Source organism: Garra rufa, chromosome 9 (genome assembly GCF_049309525.1).
Source record: "Garra rufa chromosome 9, GarRuf1.0, whole genome shotgun sequence".
Taxonomy (NCBI): domain Eukaryota; kingdom Metazoa; phylum Chordata; class Actinopteri; order Cypriniformes; family Cyprinidae; genus Garra; species Garra rufa.
This window is the reverse complement of record NC_133369.1, coordinates 4420155-4439551: the sequence shown is the minus strand read 5'-3', so window position 1 is coordinate 4439551 and position 19397 is coordinate 4420155. Positions and strand designations below refer to the sequence as shown.

General features: G+C 33.0%; 1 protein-coding gene across 1 annotated transcript; it reads left to right on the top strand.

Annotated features, from left to right (window-relative positions):
• Positions 1 to 353: 353 nt before the first annotated feature.
• Positions 354 to 18744, top strand: LOC141342496 (uncharacterized). Its single transcript, XM_073846954.1, has 8 exons — positions 354 to 778; positions 881 to 940; positions 3347 to 3685; positions 5853 to 6089; positions 6197 to 6296; positions 10025 to 10084; positions 18398 to 18488; positions 18574 to 18744. Exons 1-8 carry the CDS (start codon positions 772 to 774, stop codon positions 18742 to 18744), a joined length of 1065 nt encoding a protein of 354 aa, XP_073703055.1. The 5' UTR covers positions 354 to 771.
• Positions 18745 to 19397: the final 653 nt, after the last annotated feature.

Below are 19397 nucleotides of genomic sequence, written 5' to 3'. Positions count from 1 at the left end.
ATTGTGAAGATGTGCTCTAAAAAACTCTACAGTTTAATAACCAGGAATACCTGAGTCCACATTCACACAGACACTCACAGAGAATATTTGACATTATTTATTTACTTATAAGCTTACTTTTAAACTATTTTTGTAGCATTTTTTTTGTTTAATTTATTTTATCTTTATGTACTACATCACTGTGATTACATTAAACAAAAATGCTGCTCAGTTATGTTCTTAAGGGAAAACATATTTTCTTACTGTCACGAGGTAAACTTTTTCAGTTGTTTCTCTGCACTTTTATCTGTTCAGTCAGACTGTAGATTTGAGTTCTTATTTAGGTGAAATTAAGAAAATGTTAAAATGTCTACTTTGGATCTATATATACAAGATATAAGTGGTTTTGTTCACAAAAGGAAAATTATTTATTTGCTCTCTACCTCATTTGTTCTTGTTAATATTCTTGTAAGAACTGATGTGCAAGTTTGTTCAGAGAATAAAATTCTCCAAAGTGATCTTGAGAGTGGAGCGTGATGGGAGGGTTTTACTGTATGGAATCTGCTTGTTTGAATAGAGAATAGTGGCTTTACTCCACAGGAAAGGGAAAAAGGAAACAGCTCAGTTTGCAAACACGGTGACGCCTAAAGACCTTTAACTCGGTGAACTCTAAACACAGAACACACAAGTTCACAGAATACACCAGTCCTGAACGGATACAAACATGTTTACTGTGGGAGCTTTGCTCTAGTGTTTAAGTTTTCAGGATACAAGCGTCTTTGTCAGAAAGTTATGAGAGGTGAGTCAGGAAAAGCGTCCAGTAATGCGTCTGAACTTTGGTCGCATACATTGGTGTAATGCATGTGGAATATCAGACTTGCAGCTGTTTTTTTTTTTCTAGGTGACATGGAACCACGTCTACAGCAATTCGTTAGGACTGTCCTGCTTTTGCACGTCTGCTGTGAGTTATTCTGCATGTCTTCTATTCTTTGTTTTTATGTATATATACATACACTATATTGCCAAAAGTATTGGGACACCCTCTTCTACAGAAAAGGTTTGACTACTTTAGTAATTTCCGTGAGTACAAATCTTAATGTTTAAGCATGTAATGATATTCTAGGGAATCGTGTGCTTCTAATTTTATAGTAAAAGTTTGGACAGGACCCTTTCTATTTTAACATGACAATGCCGTTGTGTATTAGGCAAGGTTCATAGAGAAATGATTGATTTAGTCAGTGTGCATTCTGCATAAAGCCAAGTCCTAATCCCAGTTGAACACCTCTGGTGTGACTTTAAATGCAGACCTTAAGCCAAAAACTCTTGTACATACACTATGGACAAAAGTATTGGGACACCCCCTTCTTTAGAACAGAAAAAGGCACTTCCAAAACTGTGGCAACAAAGATGGAAACATAATTCATGTATTTAAAAATTGTATTTCCATCTCTGTTGCATCAGTTTTAGAAGTGTCTAAAATGACTGTACCCATATGTACAAGTCATTGGTGTTTGTTGATGAGTTTTTGGCTTAAGGTCTGCATTTAAAGTCACTCCAGAGGTGTTCAACTGGGATTAGGACTTGGCTTTATGCAGAATGCACACTGACTGAATCAATCATTTCTCTATGAACCTTGCCTAATACACAAAGGCATTGTCATGTTAAAATAGGCATTGTCATGTTAAAAAAAAACATTATGTTTCCACATAACTCAAATAATTCATAACTTATAATAATAAATCATTTTTGAGCAGATATTATTGGGGATGTAAATAATGCCTCCAATATTTAGATTTACAGTCTACAGTTGAAACAGCTATATTATTTAAATAATTGTTACATTAAAATGTATCTTTTATTAAACATAGCTGTATTTTTTTTTTAGATAAATGCTATTTTTATTTTCTATCCATCAAAGAATCAAAGTAAAACAGTATGATGAATTCCAAAAATATTAATTATTATTAATTATATTATTGTTTTTAAAAAATTAATTACATTTCTTTCTTTTTGTAACATTTACATTTCTGGGCAACCATAAACAGTCTAAGGAAAAAAATTATTAACTATACTTAATAACAAAAACTTTTTAAATGAATATATTTTATTCTTTTGAATTTTATATTTATCAAAGAATCTTGGAAAAAAAATTCATAAAGTTTTCACAAACAATATCAAATTTAATTAAATTAAAAAATAATAAAATAAAATAATTAGCATCACAGTGTTATTCAAAATGCTGTAATACTTTTTTTAACATTTACATTTCTTAACAACTATAAACAGTCTACAGTCAGATTAAATAACTATATATTTAAATAATTATTACATAAAAATAATATTTGATTGAAAATTAATGTACTTATTTATTTATTTATTTATCAAATATGTTTTATTCTTTTGAAATTTGAAATGTTGGAAAACATTATCAGTTTCCAAAAACAAAATAAAAAAAAAATATATATATTTTTTTACATTTACATTTCTTGGCAACCATAAACAGTCCAAGGTTAGATTAATTAACTATACTTTAAAAAAATAATATTACATGAAAATATATATGTGATTGAAAATTGGTCCTTATTTATTTATTTAGCAAATAAATAAATGTTATTCTTTTGAAATTTATATTCAACAAAAAATCTTGGACAAAATGATCACAGTTTTCAAAAAAAAAAAAATAATAATAATTAAAATAAAATAAGATAATTGAGCATTACACCATTATTTAAAATACTGTTTTAGTTTTTTACGTTTACATTTCTTGGCAACCATAAACAGTCTACAGTTAGATTAAATAACTATAATATTTAAATAATTATTACATCAAAATGTATGTTTAAATCGAAAGTGTTGTCATTATTTATTTATTTATTCATCTATCAAATAAATTTAATTCTTATGAACTTTCTATTAATCAAAGAATCTTTGAAAAAAATTATCACAGTTTCCAATAATAATAAAAAAAAAAAAACATAAAATAAAATATATATTTTTTTAACATTTACATTTATTGCCAAACAGACTATGGTTAGATTACTAAACTGTAATTTCAATAATTATTTAATATATTTTCAGGTATATTTACTTAACTTTATACTCCCAAACAATCCACAAAAATATGAAGCAGCACAATTGTTTTGAACATTGATAAAAATGTTTCTTGAGTGTCAAATGACTAATTGATATTATTGTCATTCTCATCATTAGTTTTGTTTGTTCAAATATTTTCCTTTTTTAACATTTATATATATATTATTTTTATTGAATGTTGCTGTGTTTACCAGTTACATGCTTTAGTATGAAGCTCGTGTAATCATAATTCGAGATATGACTGTATGTTTCCTAATGTATTTTGTAACCTCAGGGCTCTGGAGTGGCCAGTGTTTGTCCGTCCGCTTCACAAACCAGCAGTCTCTGTATGTAATCAATGGCCAGAACCTGATCCTACAGGCGCAAATTGAGCTGCTCGATGGTGAACATGTTGCTAAAGTGACATGGGACCATGCTGCAGAGACTTCTGGAAAGACTTCAACAATAGCTGAGTTTCCTCGTAAAGTCTCAGATGGGAGAATGACACTGGAACAACAAGGAACCACACTGAAGATCACAGATTATCGAGCAGCAGACGCCGGCGTCTATATGGTCACAGTTATAGACCGAACAGGACAGAGACGATCTGCACAGCGAACCGTTCAAGAATATCGTAAGATCAACTTAAGCCTTCCTCAGACTTTCACAAATTTATGCACTTAAAGGAATAGTTTGTGCAAAAATGAACATTTTTGAAAATTTACTCACCCTCACGCCAATCAAGATGTAGAGTTTGTTTCTTCATTAGATTTGGAGGAAGGTGTCATTCCATCACTTGCTCACCAATGGATTTGAATGGGTGCCGTCAGAATGAGAGTCAAAACAGCTGATAAAAACATCCCAATAATCCACAAGTAGATTAGTTTGTTTCTTCATTAGATTTGGAGAAATGTGTCATTCTATCACTTGCTCACCAATGGATGTGAATGGGTGCCGTCAGAATGAGTGTCAAAACAGCTGACAAAAACATCCCAATAATCCACAAGTAGATTAGTTTGTTTCTTCATTAGATTTGGAGAAATGTGTAATAACAATAATCCATACCACTTCAGTCCATCATTTAACATCTTAAAAAGCCAAAATCTGTGTTTATAAGAAACAAATCCATCATTAAGATGATTTTAACTTAAAACTGTCACTTCTGGCCAAAATATGAGTCCATAATAAACAGTCATCTGGTCTGAATCAGGACACAAATCAAGCACCGTTTACAAGCCAAAACAGCTTTAAACAAATATGTGGGTGGATTTTGATGTGAGAGACAACAGGAGCATTATTATGGATTATGGACTCCATATTTTAATCAGTGAGATTTACAGTTAATATGCCTAATGATGGATTTGTTTCTTACAAACACGTTGGTTTTCTGGTTACAAGATGTTAACTGATGGACTGGAGTGGTGTGGATTATTGTGATGTTTTTATCAGCTGTTTGGACTCTCATTCTGACGGCACCCATTCACTACAGAGCAATGCTACATTTCTCCAATTTCATAGATTTGTATGATTTCAGGTTTGCTATTTTTGTTTTTTATATCCTTTTTAATCCTAGAATGCACACCTGAAAACCTTCTGAACTGATTTGTATGATTTAATCCAACAGGATAGATGGTTTAGAGACACACAAAGCAAATAATAGCACAAAAAATATCAAAGAATTCATTGGAAACATTGACAATACTTACAGATGTTTGTCCTCTTGATTTCCCTCCAAAATGATGTCGCTTTCTGGCAGATGATGTCGCATTTTGACACTTTTAATTTTTGCAAATCAAATGTGGTAAAAGCTTGTCATGATAAAAGACACCTCCTAGTAAGACACCTCTTATATATATATATATATATATATATATATATATATATATATATATATATACTACCAGTCAAAAGTTTTTGATCAGTAAGATTTTTCATGCTTTTTAAAGGAGTCTATTCTGCTCACCAAGCCTGCATTTATTTAATCCAAAGTACAGCTAAAACAGTAAAAAATGTGAAATATTTTTACTATTTAAAATAAATCTTTTCTATTTGAATCTATTTTAAAATGTCATTTATTCCTGTGATTTCAAAGCTGAATTTTCAGCATCATTACTCCCGTCTTCAGTGTCACATGATCCTTCAGAAATCATTTGCTGCTCATAAAACATTTATTTTTATTATTATTATTATAAATATTTAAAACAGTTGAGTACAAGATCAAAAGATCAGCATTTGTAACATGATACCATCCCAAAAAAAATGTTGATAAAAGTGATAAAAAAGTTAAATGTTACAAAAGATTTCTATTTCAAATAAATGCTGATCTTCTGAACGTTATATTCATCAAAGAAACCTGAAAAAATCTACTCGGCTGTTTTTAACATAATAATAATATTAAATATTTTTTGAGCAGCAAATCGAAACATTTAGAATGATTTCTAAAGGATCATGTGACACTAAATACTGGAGTAATGATGCTAAAAATTCAGCTTTGAAACCACAGGAATAAATTACATTTTAAAACATATTTAAATAGAAAAACAGTTGTTTTAAATAGTAAAATTCTTACTGTTTTTGCTGAAAAAATGCAGGATTGGTGAGTAGAAAATACTTTCTTTTTTTTTTTTCTTTCTTTTTTTACATTAAAACTTTTGACAGGTAGTGTATAAACATTTATAATGTTCTTCAGTTTGGTGGGAAAAATGCACTCCATAATAGCAGTGACCCATTTCTGTCTTCATTGTGTCCTTGTGCATGTCTTCACTAACTAAGCTCTCTCTCTCTCTCTGTGTGTGTGTCAGTGGCGGTGCATCAGGTGTCAGTGATGGTGAATGTGTCTCACTCAGTTCTTCACTGTAAGGAGGCCTGGGGAACTGAACCTATATTCACTTGGCTGCACGAGAAAGTGGTCGTGACGGAGAAAGTGGGTCACGTTTCGGCAGATGGGACGTCTCTGCACGTCTCCGGCACCTTCTGCGGACACTTCACCTGCGTGGTGAGCAACAGACTGGGACACAGTTCAGCCGCATACAACGCAGGTACAGCTCTCACCCCATTGCTGCGTCATAAATGACAGGAACATTACTTTTCATGAGGTTTAGAGCATGCAACAACTGAGGTTCAGTGACAATGTTGTGTGTTTCAGAGGCGTGTGAAAGCACCAACAGGAGCACGACTGCTGTCATTGTGTTTCTGCTGCTGATACTGACGCTTGTAGCCGCAGCTCTGGTCTTTATACTATGGAGGTGGGTTTAAAAAGAAGTACACATTTTTATTGATATTTTAAATTAATTTTAATCTTTGTATTTTTTTTTTAAATATGTGACCCTGGACCACAAAATCAGTCATAAGGTTAAATTTTACAAAACTGAGATGTATACATCATATGAAAGCTCAATAAATAAGCTTTCTATTGATGTATGGTTTGTTAGGATAGGACAATATTTGGCTGAGATACATCTATTTGAAAATCTGGAATCTGAGGGTGCAAAAAAATCTAAATACTGAGAAAATCACCTTTAAAGTTCTCCAAATTAAGTTCTTAACAATGCATATTACTAATCAAAAATTACATTTTGATATATTTACAATAGGAATTTTTCAAAAAATCTTAATGTAACATGATCTTTACTTAATTTCCTAATGATTTTTGGCATAAAAGAAAAATCAATAATTTTGACCCATGCAATGTATTTTTGGCTATTGCTACAAATATACCCCAGCGACTTAAGACTGGTTTTGTGCTACAGGATCACATATATGGTCACTAGGTGGCCTTAACTATTATGTACTTACATCTAAAAATAAGTAGAATGTACTTAATGTAGTCATATTGCATTGCAAATCACTTTTGCTTCACTTAAGGAAAGACAGAAATTAATTGCAAATGTAATTACATATAGGTATTTAAATACGCAGTATATAAGTACATTGTACCAAATGATTAATTTAAATGTAAGTACATAGTAGTTAAGGCCACCTAATGTAAAGTGGGACCAAATATAGATAGTTTTAGTTAACTATAATAACCCAGATTTTTATAGTTTTTTCTTAGTTATTTATTTTTTCATGACTTTTTTATTTTATTTCTTTTTTTAAAAACATGTCATTTTTATTAACAGTCTATATAGTATTTTTATTCATTTTTATTTTAGTTATTTTAGTATATCATGAAATGAAAATGAAATTTTGGCTTGGCAACTACACTACCAGTCAAAAGTTTTTGAACAGTAAGATTTTTTATGTTTTTTTAAAGAAGTCTCTGCTCACCAAGCCTGCATTTATTTGATCCAAAATACAGAAAAAAACAGTAATATTGTGAAATATTTTTACTATTTAAAATAAATGCTTTCTATTTGAATATATTTTAAAATGTCATTAATTTCGGTGATCAAAGCTGAATTTTCAGCATCATTACTGCAGTCTTCAGTGTCACATGATCCTTCAGAAATCATTCTAATATGCTGATTTGCTGCTCAAGTAACATTTTTATTAGTATCAATATTTAAAACATTTGAGTACATTTCTTTGATGAATAGAAAGATCCAAAGATCAGCATTTATCTGAAATAAAAAGTTTTTTTAATATTATACACTTTACCATTCAAAAGCTTGGAATCAGTTTTTTTTTTTTTTTTGAGGAAAGAAATTATAGAAATTAATACTTTTTATTTAGCAAAGTGCTTTAAATTGGTCAAAAATGACCATTTCAGATAAATGCTGTTCTTCTGAAATTTATATTCATCAAGTAAACCTGAAAAATAATAATAATTGTTTTATAAGCAGCAAATCATAATATTAGAAGGTTTTCTGAAGGATCATGTGATTAATGATACTTAAAATTCAGCTTTGAAATCACAGAATAAATTACATTTTAAAATATATTCAAAGAAAAAAAAAATTTAAATAGTAAATATATTTAAATGTTTTACAGTTTTTGCTGTACTTTGGATCAAATAAATGGTGAGCAGAAGAGACTTCTTTAAAAAAGCATTAAAAATCTTACTGTTTAGAAACTTTAGTGGCAGTCAGAAACTGATAGTGTGGTTTTAACTATAATAACAAAGATTTTTTTTAATCTGTTATTTTAATTTTTTCTTAATTTTCTTAAATTTTAGTTTGTTATTTTAGTATATCAAGTTAATCAGTTTAAGTAAAAATGAGAAATGTTGCAAAACTAAGAAAACAATTTAAATTGAAACCATTTTAATTTATTTAAAAAAATCTATTACTTAAAATAAATGAAATGAGATAAATATAAAAAGTGACACTTTTTTTTCAACTAGTTCCACAATTATTAAATTATAATTTAAATTATTAAAGCCACATTATTTCATTTTCACTTAGATTGACTTGATATACTATGAAAACGTAAACAAACAAAAAAAAAAAAGAAAAAAAGAGAGAGAGAGAAGTGTTGCTTTGGCAAATGTTTTAAAAATATCTTTATCTTTGTAAATATTTTATTTTATTGAATTGTATTTTAACTAACAAAAGTTTTTATGCTTTTAGTAAACTATAATAACCCTGATTAAACATCACGCGTACAATAATACACCTACAGTAAACATCTTTGAGGTTTCAAAGCAGAAATATGAAGCTTGAATCTTTGTTAAAGCATTTATGCCATTAGTCTAAGTCTGTCTAGTGGACTATAATGTTTCCACTTTAAATGCTTTAATTGCAACTGCAAAAATAACATGAGAAACGAAATCAAAAGTATTTTCTTCTTTCATTGTACTCATTATACAATGAACAGAACCTAAATAGTTTTGTATTGAAACATGCTGTGGGTAAAAACATTCATTTGTCTGAACTGCTTTCAGTACACCAGTGTTATTTTAATATCACTTAAGAGTTTTAACCAGCTTTTTATTTGTATATTGTTTATATGCCATTTCATTTAGTTTTGTCTTTTTTAACGTCTATAGTGCAGTTTTATTAATTTAAGTCGAGCTTTACATTAAACTAAATGACAATACGAAATGTTTTCTTGGTTTCTAGCTAAAACAAGTTTGGCTTTAATATATATATTTTTTTAAATAAAAGCTTTATGTTTTTAGTTTTAGTTACTTAACCTTGATCAAATGTCCCAGCTACACTCTAAAAAATAAAGGTGCTTCACAATGCCATAGAAGAACCTTTTTTGTCTAAATGGGTCCATAAAGAAGCGAAAGAAGGTTCTTCAGATTATAAAAAGGTAAGAAAGGGATGTTTCTTTAAAGAACCTTTGACTGAATGGTTCTTTGTGGAACCAAAAATGGTTCTTCTATGGCATCGCTGTGAAGAACCTTTTAAAGCACCTTTATTTTTAAGAGTGTAGTAACACTTAATACAGTACAAAAAGGCTTAAAAGCTGGAATATGACGCTTGAGGTAACGTTAAAGCATTCATGTCATTATAAAGTTGAGATCTGAGTCATTTAGGTGGGAGTGGTGCTCTGTTCCCACAGTAAATGCTTTACTACAATTGTAAAAATACCTGGCAACAAATCAAAAAATCTGTGCTGATTAACATTACAGAATGGAATGGAATGAAAAAAGTTTTTTTGTACTTGAAACATTCCTGTCACACACGCGATGGGTGGAGATGACGTGTGAACGTCTCATTCCAGCTACTGACGTCTAAACAGGTTCTGTGTTTTACCGTCAACGCACCGTGATCAAATTATCTTTTTTAATCACGCAATTTAAAGAAGTGTATGTAGGGAAATCTCGAATGCATGACCTTCGGTGACTTTAAATGCACCCAGCAGCAATATGAGATCCAAAAAGCTAGTGTAATAAATAGTTACACTTATTAAAGTTAATAATTAGGTAAAATATTTCATTTTACTGTGGGCTGTTTATGGTTGCCAGGTAATGAATTAATCATAAACTACACATTTAACACAGTTTGATTCTTTGCAATTGATTGCACAAGAAAATGCATGAGTTTCATGATTTATTCTAGTTTGTTTTCTCCTATATTTGCAGGAGACACAGGCGTCGATACAACAGGAGGGAGAGACTGAGAGAGCCGTTTGAAGAGCCTCTGTGAGCTGATCTCAGAACGGTTTTACTGCAGTACTGTGACACTGACGAGAGCTGATGGACTGACGGTCGCTTGAAGCTTTCAGCGCATCCTTTTTATACTTTATCAACATGTTAGAGATTTTTTGCATGATATTAGACTTCCTGGAAAGATATTTATGTATATTTATTTAACCGAGTTAGACTAGCATCATCAGGAGGTTTAGTTAATGCAATCCTTTCTAAAATACTTGATTCTGATTGGTCAGTTGTGACATTTTGACATTAATATGACGGCCGCTAAACTATCAATTGACCATTGTCCTACATCAATAAATTGATGTTTTTTAATTTCTTTATTTATTTTTAATTGCTTATATTGATATCTGTATATTTGATTAGAAGACTAGATGCTTTCATCTGATTTCCTAAACTGTAAAATGTTTTCACCAGTTTCAACTTAAAAACTGAAGTTTAGCAGATGCCTTAAGTTTTTAAGTTAAATCAGCTTAAAACTACAAGTCATTTTAACTTAAAACAATCAAAATGAGTTGTGAGTTTAAATGGCTTAAGTTGATTTAACTTAACATTTTAAGGCAGCTGCTAAACTTAGGTTTTTAAGTTGAAACTGGTGAAAACTTTGAACTGTCACCAGCTGAACTGCAGTGCTCAAACTATTTTAAATATATGAAATTAAGCTACAAACTTCACCATAATGCACAATGTTTTCATCTAACAGGTTTTCTGATGTGCAGCTCATCACATTAACAGAGTGTTTTCAGGAAGGGGTCCTAGTTTTGGTATCAAAATATGTCATTTCCATATCAAAACGACATATTTTACAGTCACCGTTATGTAGATTGATCATAAACACAGCTAAAAAGCTTCCTACCACAGTGGCTATCCTTCACAAAATGAACATCTACCACAGTTTTGTCACAGGTTGAATCAATACAAGCATTTCAATCAAATGGAATTTATGCTATATTTCAAACATTTAACCCACGGGAGAAAATCAACCTGCTGCAAAAGCATAAAATCAGTCCGGTTCTGTGGAAAAAATGTGGATTTGGCAACCCTACATCTAACACGAGCTGCATCCATTTTCCACAAGTTGATATGATTCATTAGGGTCTTACTTTGGTTAAAAATTCTCAATGGTAGTGCAAAAAACACTATTTTTACCTTGTCAAAATCAGCCCTTTTTAGAGTGAGTTATTGTTGCATGTTTCTTTAAATGCTAATGAGCTCTGCTCACCCCGCCCCTCTTTGTCGTGGGACGATGAGCCATAATGTTTACTTTAGCCCTATTTAGCTGCTAGCACATTATTAAGAAAGCCCATTTGCATAGATGCATAAAAACCCCTTCTACTCACTTCTGCTGCGGGTGAAGCTGCATCAGGAACAATTCACACAAACATAGACGCATATGTAGATCGGGATCGGCGCTTTCCGTTCAAAAACGAAAGTAACGTTAATCCTCTGCGTCTTTAGTGGCTCGGATGTCGGGATTAAGTGTCTACTGCTATGTTCATTTTTACATCCAACAACAGAACACCTCAGTCACTCAATCTGAGACATCCTTGTCTTCCTCTGCACCTGAGTCACACAATGGCGATCAGATTCAGACTGTTTCAGCTCGGTGAGGGCGGGTCTAACGTAAGGTGCTCATGTCAATCAACCATCGTGGGAGCGGTCTCTGTCGTGTGTCGTCACACCCACAAAAAGCTGAGAATGACCTGATTTTAAAAAGGGGATATCACTTTTAAAGATTAAAAAAATGCCACTGAAAAGAGAAAACAGAAAAGAGATGGAATGAACATGAAATAAATCTGATCAAAATGTCTCTTGTGCGGGTACACTGCCAAACAAGTGAATGAATCTGACAAAAACAGCAACTCACTTCAGTGTCTAACTTATACTATAAGAAGTCCATATGCTTTTTGTGAAATTTGGATCTGTTCTTTGACCTCTTCATATTTAAGCAGAGAACAATATTTACCAAAGTCTGACATTACTTGTGTAGAATTTAGTAGAGACTCTATGATTCAAACCTACATCCTTGTTTTTAAAGTATACAATTATATATAATAGGGCTACATATTTAAAATTGCTGTCAGCACCTATAACAGTGACTGGTCACTTTAATGTCAACTATAGGCAGTCTCATCCTGTCTAAGTTACTGGTTTTGATCACAAGAACCTGTGAGGTGGACTAGACCTCACGCCACAAGTCTTTTAACCTTGCTATTTCATTACAGATGACAAGTGTGTGAGTTCTTCTGGACAGTAATCAGTCTAAACTCCATCAGCATGACATTAGCATAATGAGCTCTTTTGTATTCCATAATTACGAAGTCAAAACTCCACAAGTTCACAAATGGGGAAGACGTGGAAAGAATGGCGATTTTAGATCAGGGGTTCTTTAAAAGTCCCTCACTCCTGCTCTTCATAATCCACTTTTATCTCATCTTTTGTCCTTGTCCTGTATCCGCCATGTCTCCACTCTATATAGTTTATGTTCTTTAGATGGAAAGCTGTAGTACATTCACGGCTCTTTTCTCAGCGCACAATAGCTCAATGCGTGAAATGTCAGAGAGTCCCTGAGGAGCGTTAATCTAGCTTTGATATTCTTCCAGAGAGACAAAAGCGCTTCCAAACGCCACCGGAAGTTTGCATTCAGCCAATTAGCGCTATAGAATTGGATACGGTAATCACTATATTCGGCGTCATGCTGGCTCGCCAGACGAGCTGCTTTATATGGAAGGCCAAATGGTTCAAAAATGTGAATTTTAACACATCAACAATACATAAAACGTGTATTTACCTCCTAAAACCCTGCATCCTCATATGAGGACATCATATTGTAGTGTATTCTCTCTGAGACCTAATGCCACAGTTTTAAAGGTTTTAAAGGTGCAGTGTGTAGATTTTTGAACTTCCATGTGAGCGGACCCGCGGTGCATGTAGATATAAACTGTTAATTCTAAGGGAATAAAAACATTATGGTTCATTAAGTAAGATCTTTATACATCCCTGAAAACATTGTTATGTCTATTATATTGCGCCTCTGTCTAGAGATCATCTTAAATATTACACAGTGCACCGTTAAGTCTAAATGACTTCCCAGACAAGATGCATCATATGGAAGGCCAAATGGTTCAAAAATGTGGATTTAAAAAAATATGTTTTTGGGCTTTACGGTCCTGGCTCACATATTTAAAAATTTGATTTTCTATTTTTATTATCAGTTATCTTGTTAACTAAAACTTAAACTATTAAAAATCATTTTTGGTTATTGAAATGAAGCTAAAATCAAATGAAACATTGGAAAACCTAAATGCAAATCGAGTAATCTCTCAGCAATCTGAAATAAATTGTAAATATACGAGATTAAACTTTGAAAACTTAAAAAAGTAAAATATGTGTTTACTTCTTGAGACCCTGCATCCTCAAATGGGGACATTATATTTTAGTGTATTCTCTTAGACTACAAGCCAGTTTTAAGTCCGGATGTCTTGCCCAGACAAGCCGCTTCATATGGAAGGCCAAATGGTTCAAAACCGGAATTTACCTCCTGATACCCTGCATTCTCATATGTGGACATTATATTTTAGTGTATTCTCTGAGACCTAATGCCACAGTTTTAAGTCTGGATGACTCTCCACACAAGCCGCTTCATATGGAAGGCCAAATGGTCCAAAAATGTAAATTTAAACATCAACAACACATTAAATATATTGCATATAATGAAACCTGTTTATGGCCATTTTACGCACATTTTGCATAAAGAAAATGGTATTTAAAATTCTGTTATACCATAGTTGAGACTCTTTATACAAAGTTTGGTAGAAAAACTTGGTGATTTAATTTATTATTATTATTTTGCTATGGATGTTCATTCATGTCTTTTTTTTTATATTTGAGTCCGGATGTCCTCTACTAAGGACACAGCATAAATTATGAATGAAATATATATATATTTTTTAATGCTCTAAACAATGTAATGGCATGAAAAGATAAAAACATTTATTTAAAAAAATTCCCAGGTCTCAGGAGGTTCATGTGTATTTCACACATTAAAAATGTTTTCTGCATTTTTTCCTATTAATGCACCAATTTTTCATGTGAAAACAACACTTTTTTTTAAACGTGAAGCATTAAATCTGACTCCTTCTCAAACTATGTGTCATAAATCAACATCTCAAGAAAATGTTATGGGGTTTCAAATCAAAATATAACTATCTGTTACAAAACAGGATGTTAATTTCATACATTAAACGTCCTAAAAGCATGTTTATTACGCATTTTGGAAGACACAACAAAATGAATAGAGAAGGAAATTATATTTCAATATTCCTATGAAATATTATATATTATTATGACAATCTTGTCAATTATTACTCCCATTATTACACCTCTTTTTTTAATCACAGTTGCCCCAAAAGCACATTGATATGCAAATAAGATTTAGTTTATAGATACATTGTATGTAATGAGAAAACCTGTTTTTGGCAATTTTACACACATTTTGCATGAAGAAAAATGGTATATAAAATCATTCTGCTATTGAGACTTTTTACACAAAGTTTGGTTAAAAAAAATCCTGAAAACTAAAAATGTATTGCTGATTTAAAAAAAAAAAAAAATGTTTTTGCCTTTCCATGTTCATTCATGTCTTTATAAAAAAAAATGGTCTCGGTGTCCTCTACCAAAGACATAACATAACTAATGAATGGAATATATTTCATATATATAGCTTAATTTTTTTTCAATGCTCTTAACAATGTAACGACATACTAACAATAACAAATACTATTTTTATTTATTTTTTTACACTAAATTGTTTTCCTGGGTCTTATGAGAGTAATGTGTATTTCACATGTTAAATATATTTAGTTTGCATGTATTTAATGCATGTATTTTTCATGCATAAACAACACACATTTCACATGTGAATGTATGTGTTTTTGAACCGTTTGGCCTTCCATAGCATCAGCCTGATGTGGCATTTGTGAGGCGCTGAAGAGAGATGAGACGAGCCTGGAGACGCACGCAATCTGTCACGCGCAGCAGCAGCTTCTCAACTTCCGCCGGACAACAGCAACTGACAAGATACAGATAAGAGAGTATCGCGATCCATCACAGCACACATTACAGGCCTTAAAGGGACACTGAAGTCACTTCTTCATAAGTCTCTGGGTCACTTTATCCATCACTGCGACAGGATTTTAATATCTGCTGCTAAAGTTCAGACTATTACCGAGTGATATATCCACCTTTTTCTTTAACACGGAAGTAAGCCTATGGGTGAGACTTCTGGGTTATTACCCACTGTAGGGAAATAAGGAGAACAACAACTTGCAGCAAACAGTAAAACTGTTGGCACTACAAAGCAGTGTTCATAATTAAAATAATACATTAAAATAATATGGTAAAACACCAATTTGCAATATCAAGCCACTGCCACTATGGCATGTAATGTGGATATATCATCTCATATGTTGCACAGGTATATGTGTAGCAATAGGCAAAAATACATTGTATGGGTCAAAATTTGTAATTTTCTTTTATGCCAAAAATCATTAGGATATTAAGTAAAGATCATGTTCCATGAAGATATTTTGTAAAATAGCTACTGTAAATATATCAAATCTTAATTTTTGATTAGTATTATGCATTGCTAAGAACTTCATTTGGACAACTTTGAAGGCAATTTCCAGATTTTTTGGGCTTTACGGTCCTGGCTCACATATTTAAAAATTTGATTTTCTATTTTTATTATCAGTTATCTTAACTAAAACTATTAAAAATCATTTTTGGTTATTGAAATGAAGCTAAAATCAAATGAAACATTGGAAAACCTAAATGCAAATTGAGTAATTTCTCAGCAATCTGAAATAAATTATAAATATATGAGATTAAACTTTGAAAACTTAAACAAAAAATAGAAATATTGGCTTGCCAACTAAGTATAATAAAGGAAGTTGAAGAAATTACTTAAAAAAAACATATACATATAAAAATTAACAAAAAATTCTAATTAGAAACCAAAATTGTCATGCAATTTTGCAACAGGCAAAAACTGAAATAAAACAAGTTGAAGTGCTAAAATTACTAAAACTCAAAATCTAAATAAAAAATATAAACATATATAAAAAATAAACATAAAAACATTATTTAAACTTTTTTTTAATCCCTAAAAGTTCATTTAAAAAAATTACTAAAAGTGAATGAAAGAAACATATTCAAATTTAAATAATGAATATAAAAATAAAGAAAACACTAAAATAATGATAATTCTAAAATAACACTGGTTATTATATGCACTGATTATTTACCCAACTAAATTCTCTGTATTTCGCAATGCACTTGACCGGACCTTGCCGTTTTACTTTAATGCAGCCAAAAGATTATATAAATATAAAACACCTGCATAACACTCACTGAATTAAACAAAGTGAGGTCAAGTGATAACGTTGTTTTTATAAACTGTTGTACCATTTACTGAAGAGGCAGAATGTACACTCTTAAAAATGAAGGTGCTTCACGATGCCATAGAAGAACCTTTTTGCCTAAATGGTTCCATAAAGAACCTTTCACATCTGAAGAACCTTTCACAAAAGGTTCTTTGTGGCAAATAAGGTTCTTCAGATTATAAAAAGGTAAGAAAGAGATGTTTCTTTAAAGAAACTTTGACTGAATGGTTCTTATGGCATCGCTTGAAGAACCTTTGGAAGCACCTCTATTTTTAAGAGTGTAGTGTTTACTTCTAAACACAGCCATTATTTGATTGGACAGACATATTCATTTTTAAGTCTAAATGCCTTAATGTGTGTTAAAGGAGAAGTTTAAGAACAAAAATGTACAGATAATTTACTCACCCTCTTGTCATCCAAGATGTTCATCTTTCTTCAGTCGTAAAGAAATTATGTCTTTTGAGGAAAACATTTCAGGATTTCTCCCTATATAGTGGACTTCAATGGAGCCCCAGAGTTTGAACTTCCAAAATGTAGCTTAAAGGTTGTATCAGCGATTTCTAGCCTGAAACATAAAGTGTCAATTTCAGCTGACCTTTCTTCACGATCCGCTCGCTGTCTGCCCCATAAATTGTCTGTGAAAAAAACGCGTCTCTCTGGTCAGCCTAGGGTCTGAGATATGCCAAAAAAAACAATCGGCACTACCAACCTTTCCACAGATAAACAAACAGTGTTCCAACCAATCAGCATCAGGGGTTTGGTGTTGTGGACTTTCCTACTGGTGCAGGGATGTGAGGGAGGCGGAGCGAAAGTCCACAACACCAAACCCCTGACGCTGATTGGTTGGAACACTGTTTGTTTATGTGTGGAAAGGTTGGTAGTGCCGATTGTTTTTTTGGCATATCTCAGACCCTAGGCTGACCAGAGAGACGCATTTTTTCACAGACAATTTATGGGGCAGGCAGCGAGCGGATCGTGAAGAAAGGTCAGCTGAATTTACACTTTATGTTTTAGGCTAGAAATCACTGATACAACCTTTAAATGCAGCTTTAAAGGGCTCTAAATGATCCCAGCTGAAAAAATAATAATAATAATAATTAAAAAAAAAAGTCTAGTTCTAGTGAAAATATTACAATTTATATACTTTTTAACCTCAAATGCTCGTCTTGTCTAGCTCTGCATCTACTCTGTGTATTCCGCTTCAAGACAGTTAGGGTATGTCAAAAAACTCTATCATTTTCCCCTCCAACTTCAAAATTGAAGTTAGAAAATAACCAATTGTTTCTCTAGATAAGACCCTTTTAGAGCTCTTCAAAGCGGTGTTTAAAACTGCATTTTGGAAGTTTAAACTCCACTATATGAAAAGATATCCTAAAATGTTCTCCTCAAAACTAAAAGAAAGACATGAGCATCTTGGATGACAAGGGGGTGAGTCAACCATCTCTACATTGTTGTTCTGGAAGTGAACTCCTCCTCTGGTCCGTTCTGTGGATGTAGAACTGTACACAGCTGTACATCAGCAAACATTACATCCGAAGCAAGACACAAAATCAATTCTGTGATTCAATCGGCAGGGATGAATAAACGCCAGGTCTGTGTTTCAAAAGCAAAGCTTTTTATTGCAAGTATTAGTGAAAGATACACTCCAAACTGAAGCAAAGCAACACTAAAAGGCCATTGATCTACAAAGAGTATTATTAAACAAAGAAAGACATTTCAAAGGAAAAGAAACATCCCTTGGTACATTAGAGAGACTCTTTGCGAACACGGAGAGAGAGAGAGAGAGAGAGAGAGATGGGAGGACAGAGCCACGGAGATCCCGACTCGCAACGGCTCGAACTTTGGCTCTTTCGCTAAGCGTCGATGAAAGCCGCCGCCATCGGCGCCGTCCTCCGGTACCAAGAGACGTGAGACGTGAGCGACAGAAACGGAGGATGGACAGACTCGCCGTACGGTTGCATCGGATGGTTCACAGTCCGTTTTTGGAATGCTGGAGCTTTGCGTTGCAGTAAACCGTTTTGTAAACATTTTTAGGAATCGACTCGTTCGGCGATTTGGGTGCAACTTCGTCCGGCGCCCGATGCCTCTGTCCTCCTGGAAAACGGCGACGTGACCGTTTTGAAATACAGACGGCGGCCTCTTCTCCGAATCTCCAAGCGCTTCGCGACAGTTAGTGGTTTGAAAGAGAACCGAGATGCCGCCTAGGGAGTTAGTAAGTATGCTTCTCTACGCACAACGAAGGCCTTTCGACAGACGTCTCAAGTCCGCTCGGAAAGAAACGAGAGTACAGTTAAGGCTGAGGCTCATATATTTCGAATATATATAATATCTGAGTGGAATGGGACCCTCTCTGGCACGAAGACAATTGAACTCAAGCAAATGACGAAGGACAAACACCACCATCTGCTTCTGTAAAGCACCGGACACATCCTTCCAGGGGGAAAAAACGTGTATGACTAAGAGTTTAGCAGCTCTGGATGGAAAAACAATCAGCTTTTCAAATCTTCTTTTTGGAATAACAAAGTCAGTGTGGTTCTCCGTCCCGTCCCGTAACGAGATGAGATGAGATGCGGCGAGTGGGATGCGACGAGCCTCTTCGCTGGAGACGTGGACCATCAAGTTGGAAGTGACTTCATCGAACACTTCGGCCCACTCTGTGGTTGTGCTTGTGTAAGTGTGTGTGTGTGTGTGTGTGTGTGTGTGTGTGTGAGAAAGAGGATGTCGAGGGCGTCCGTTCGACCCCCAAACTCGCCCCCCGTAACTCTGCGGAGACTCCAGCCGCGTAAGCACTCCCTCAATAAATACACCGTTAAATATTTCCCATATATATTTCCAATATATTAAAAGAAAAAAACAAA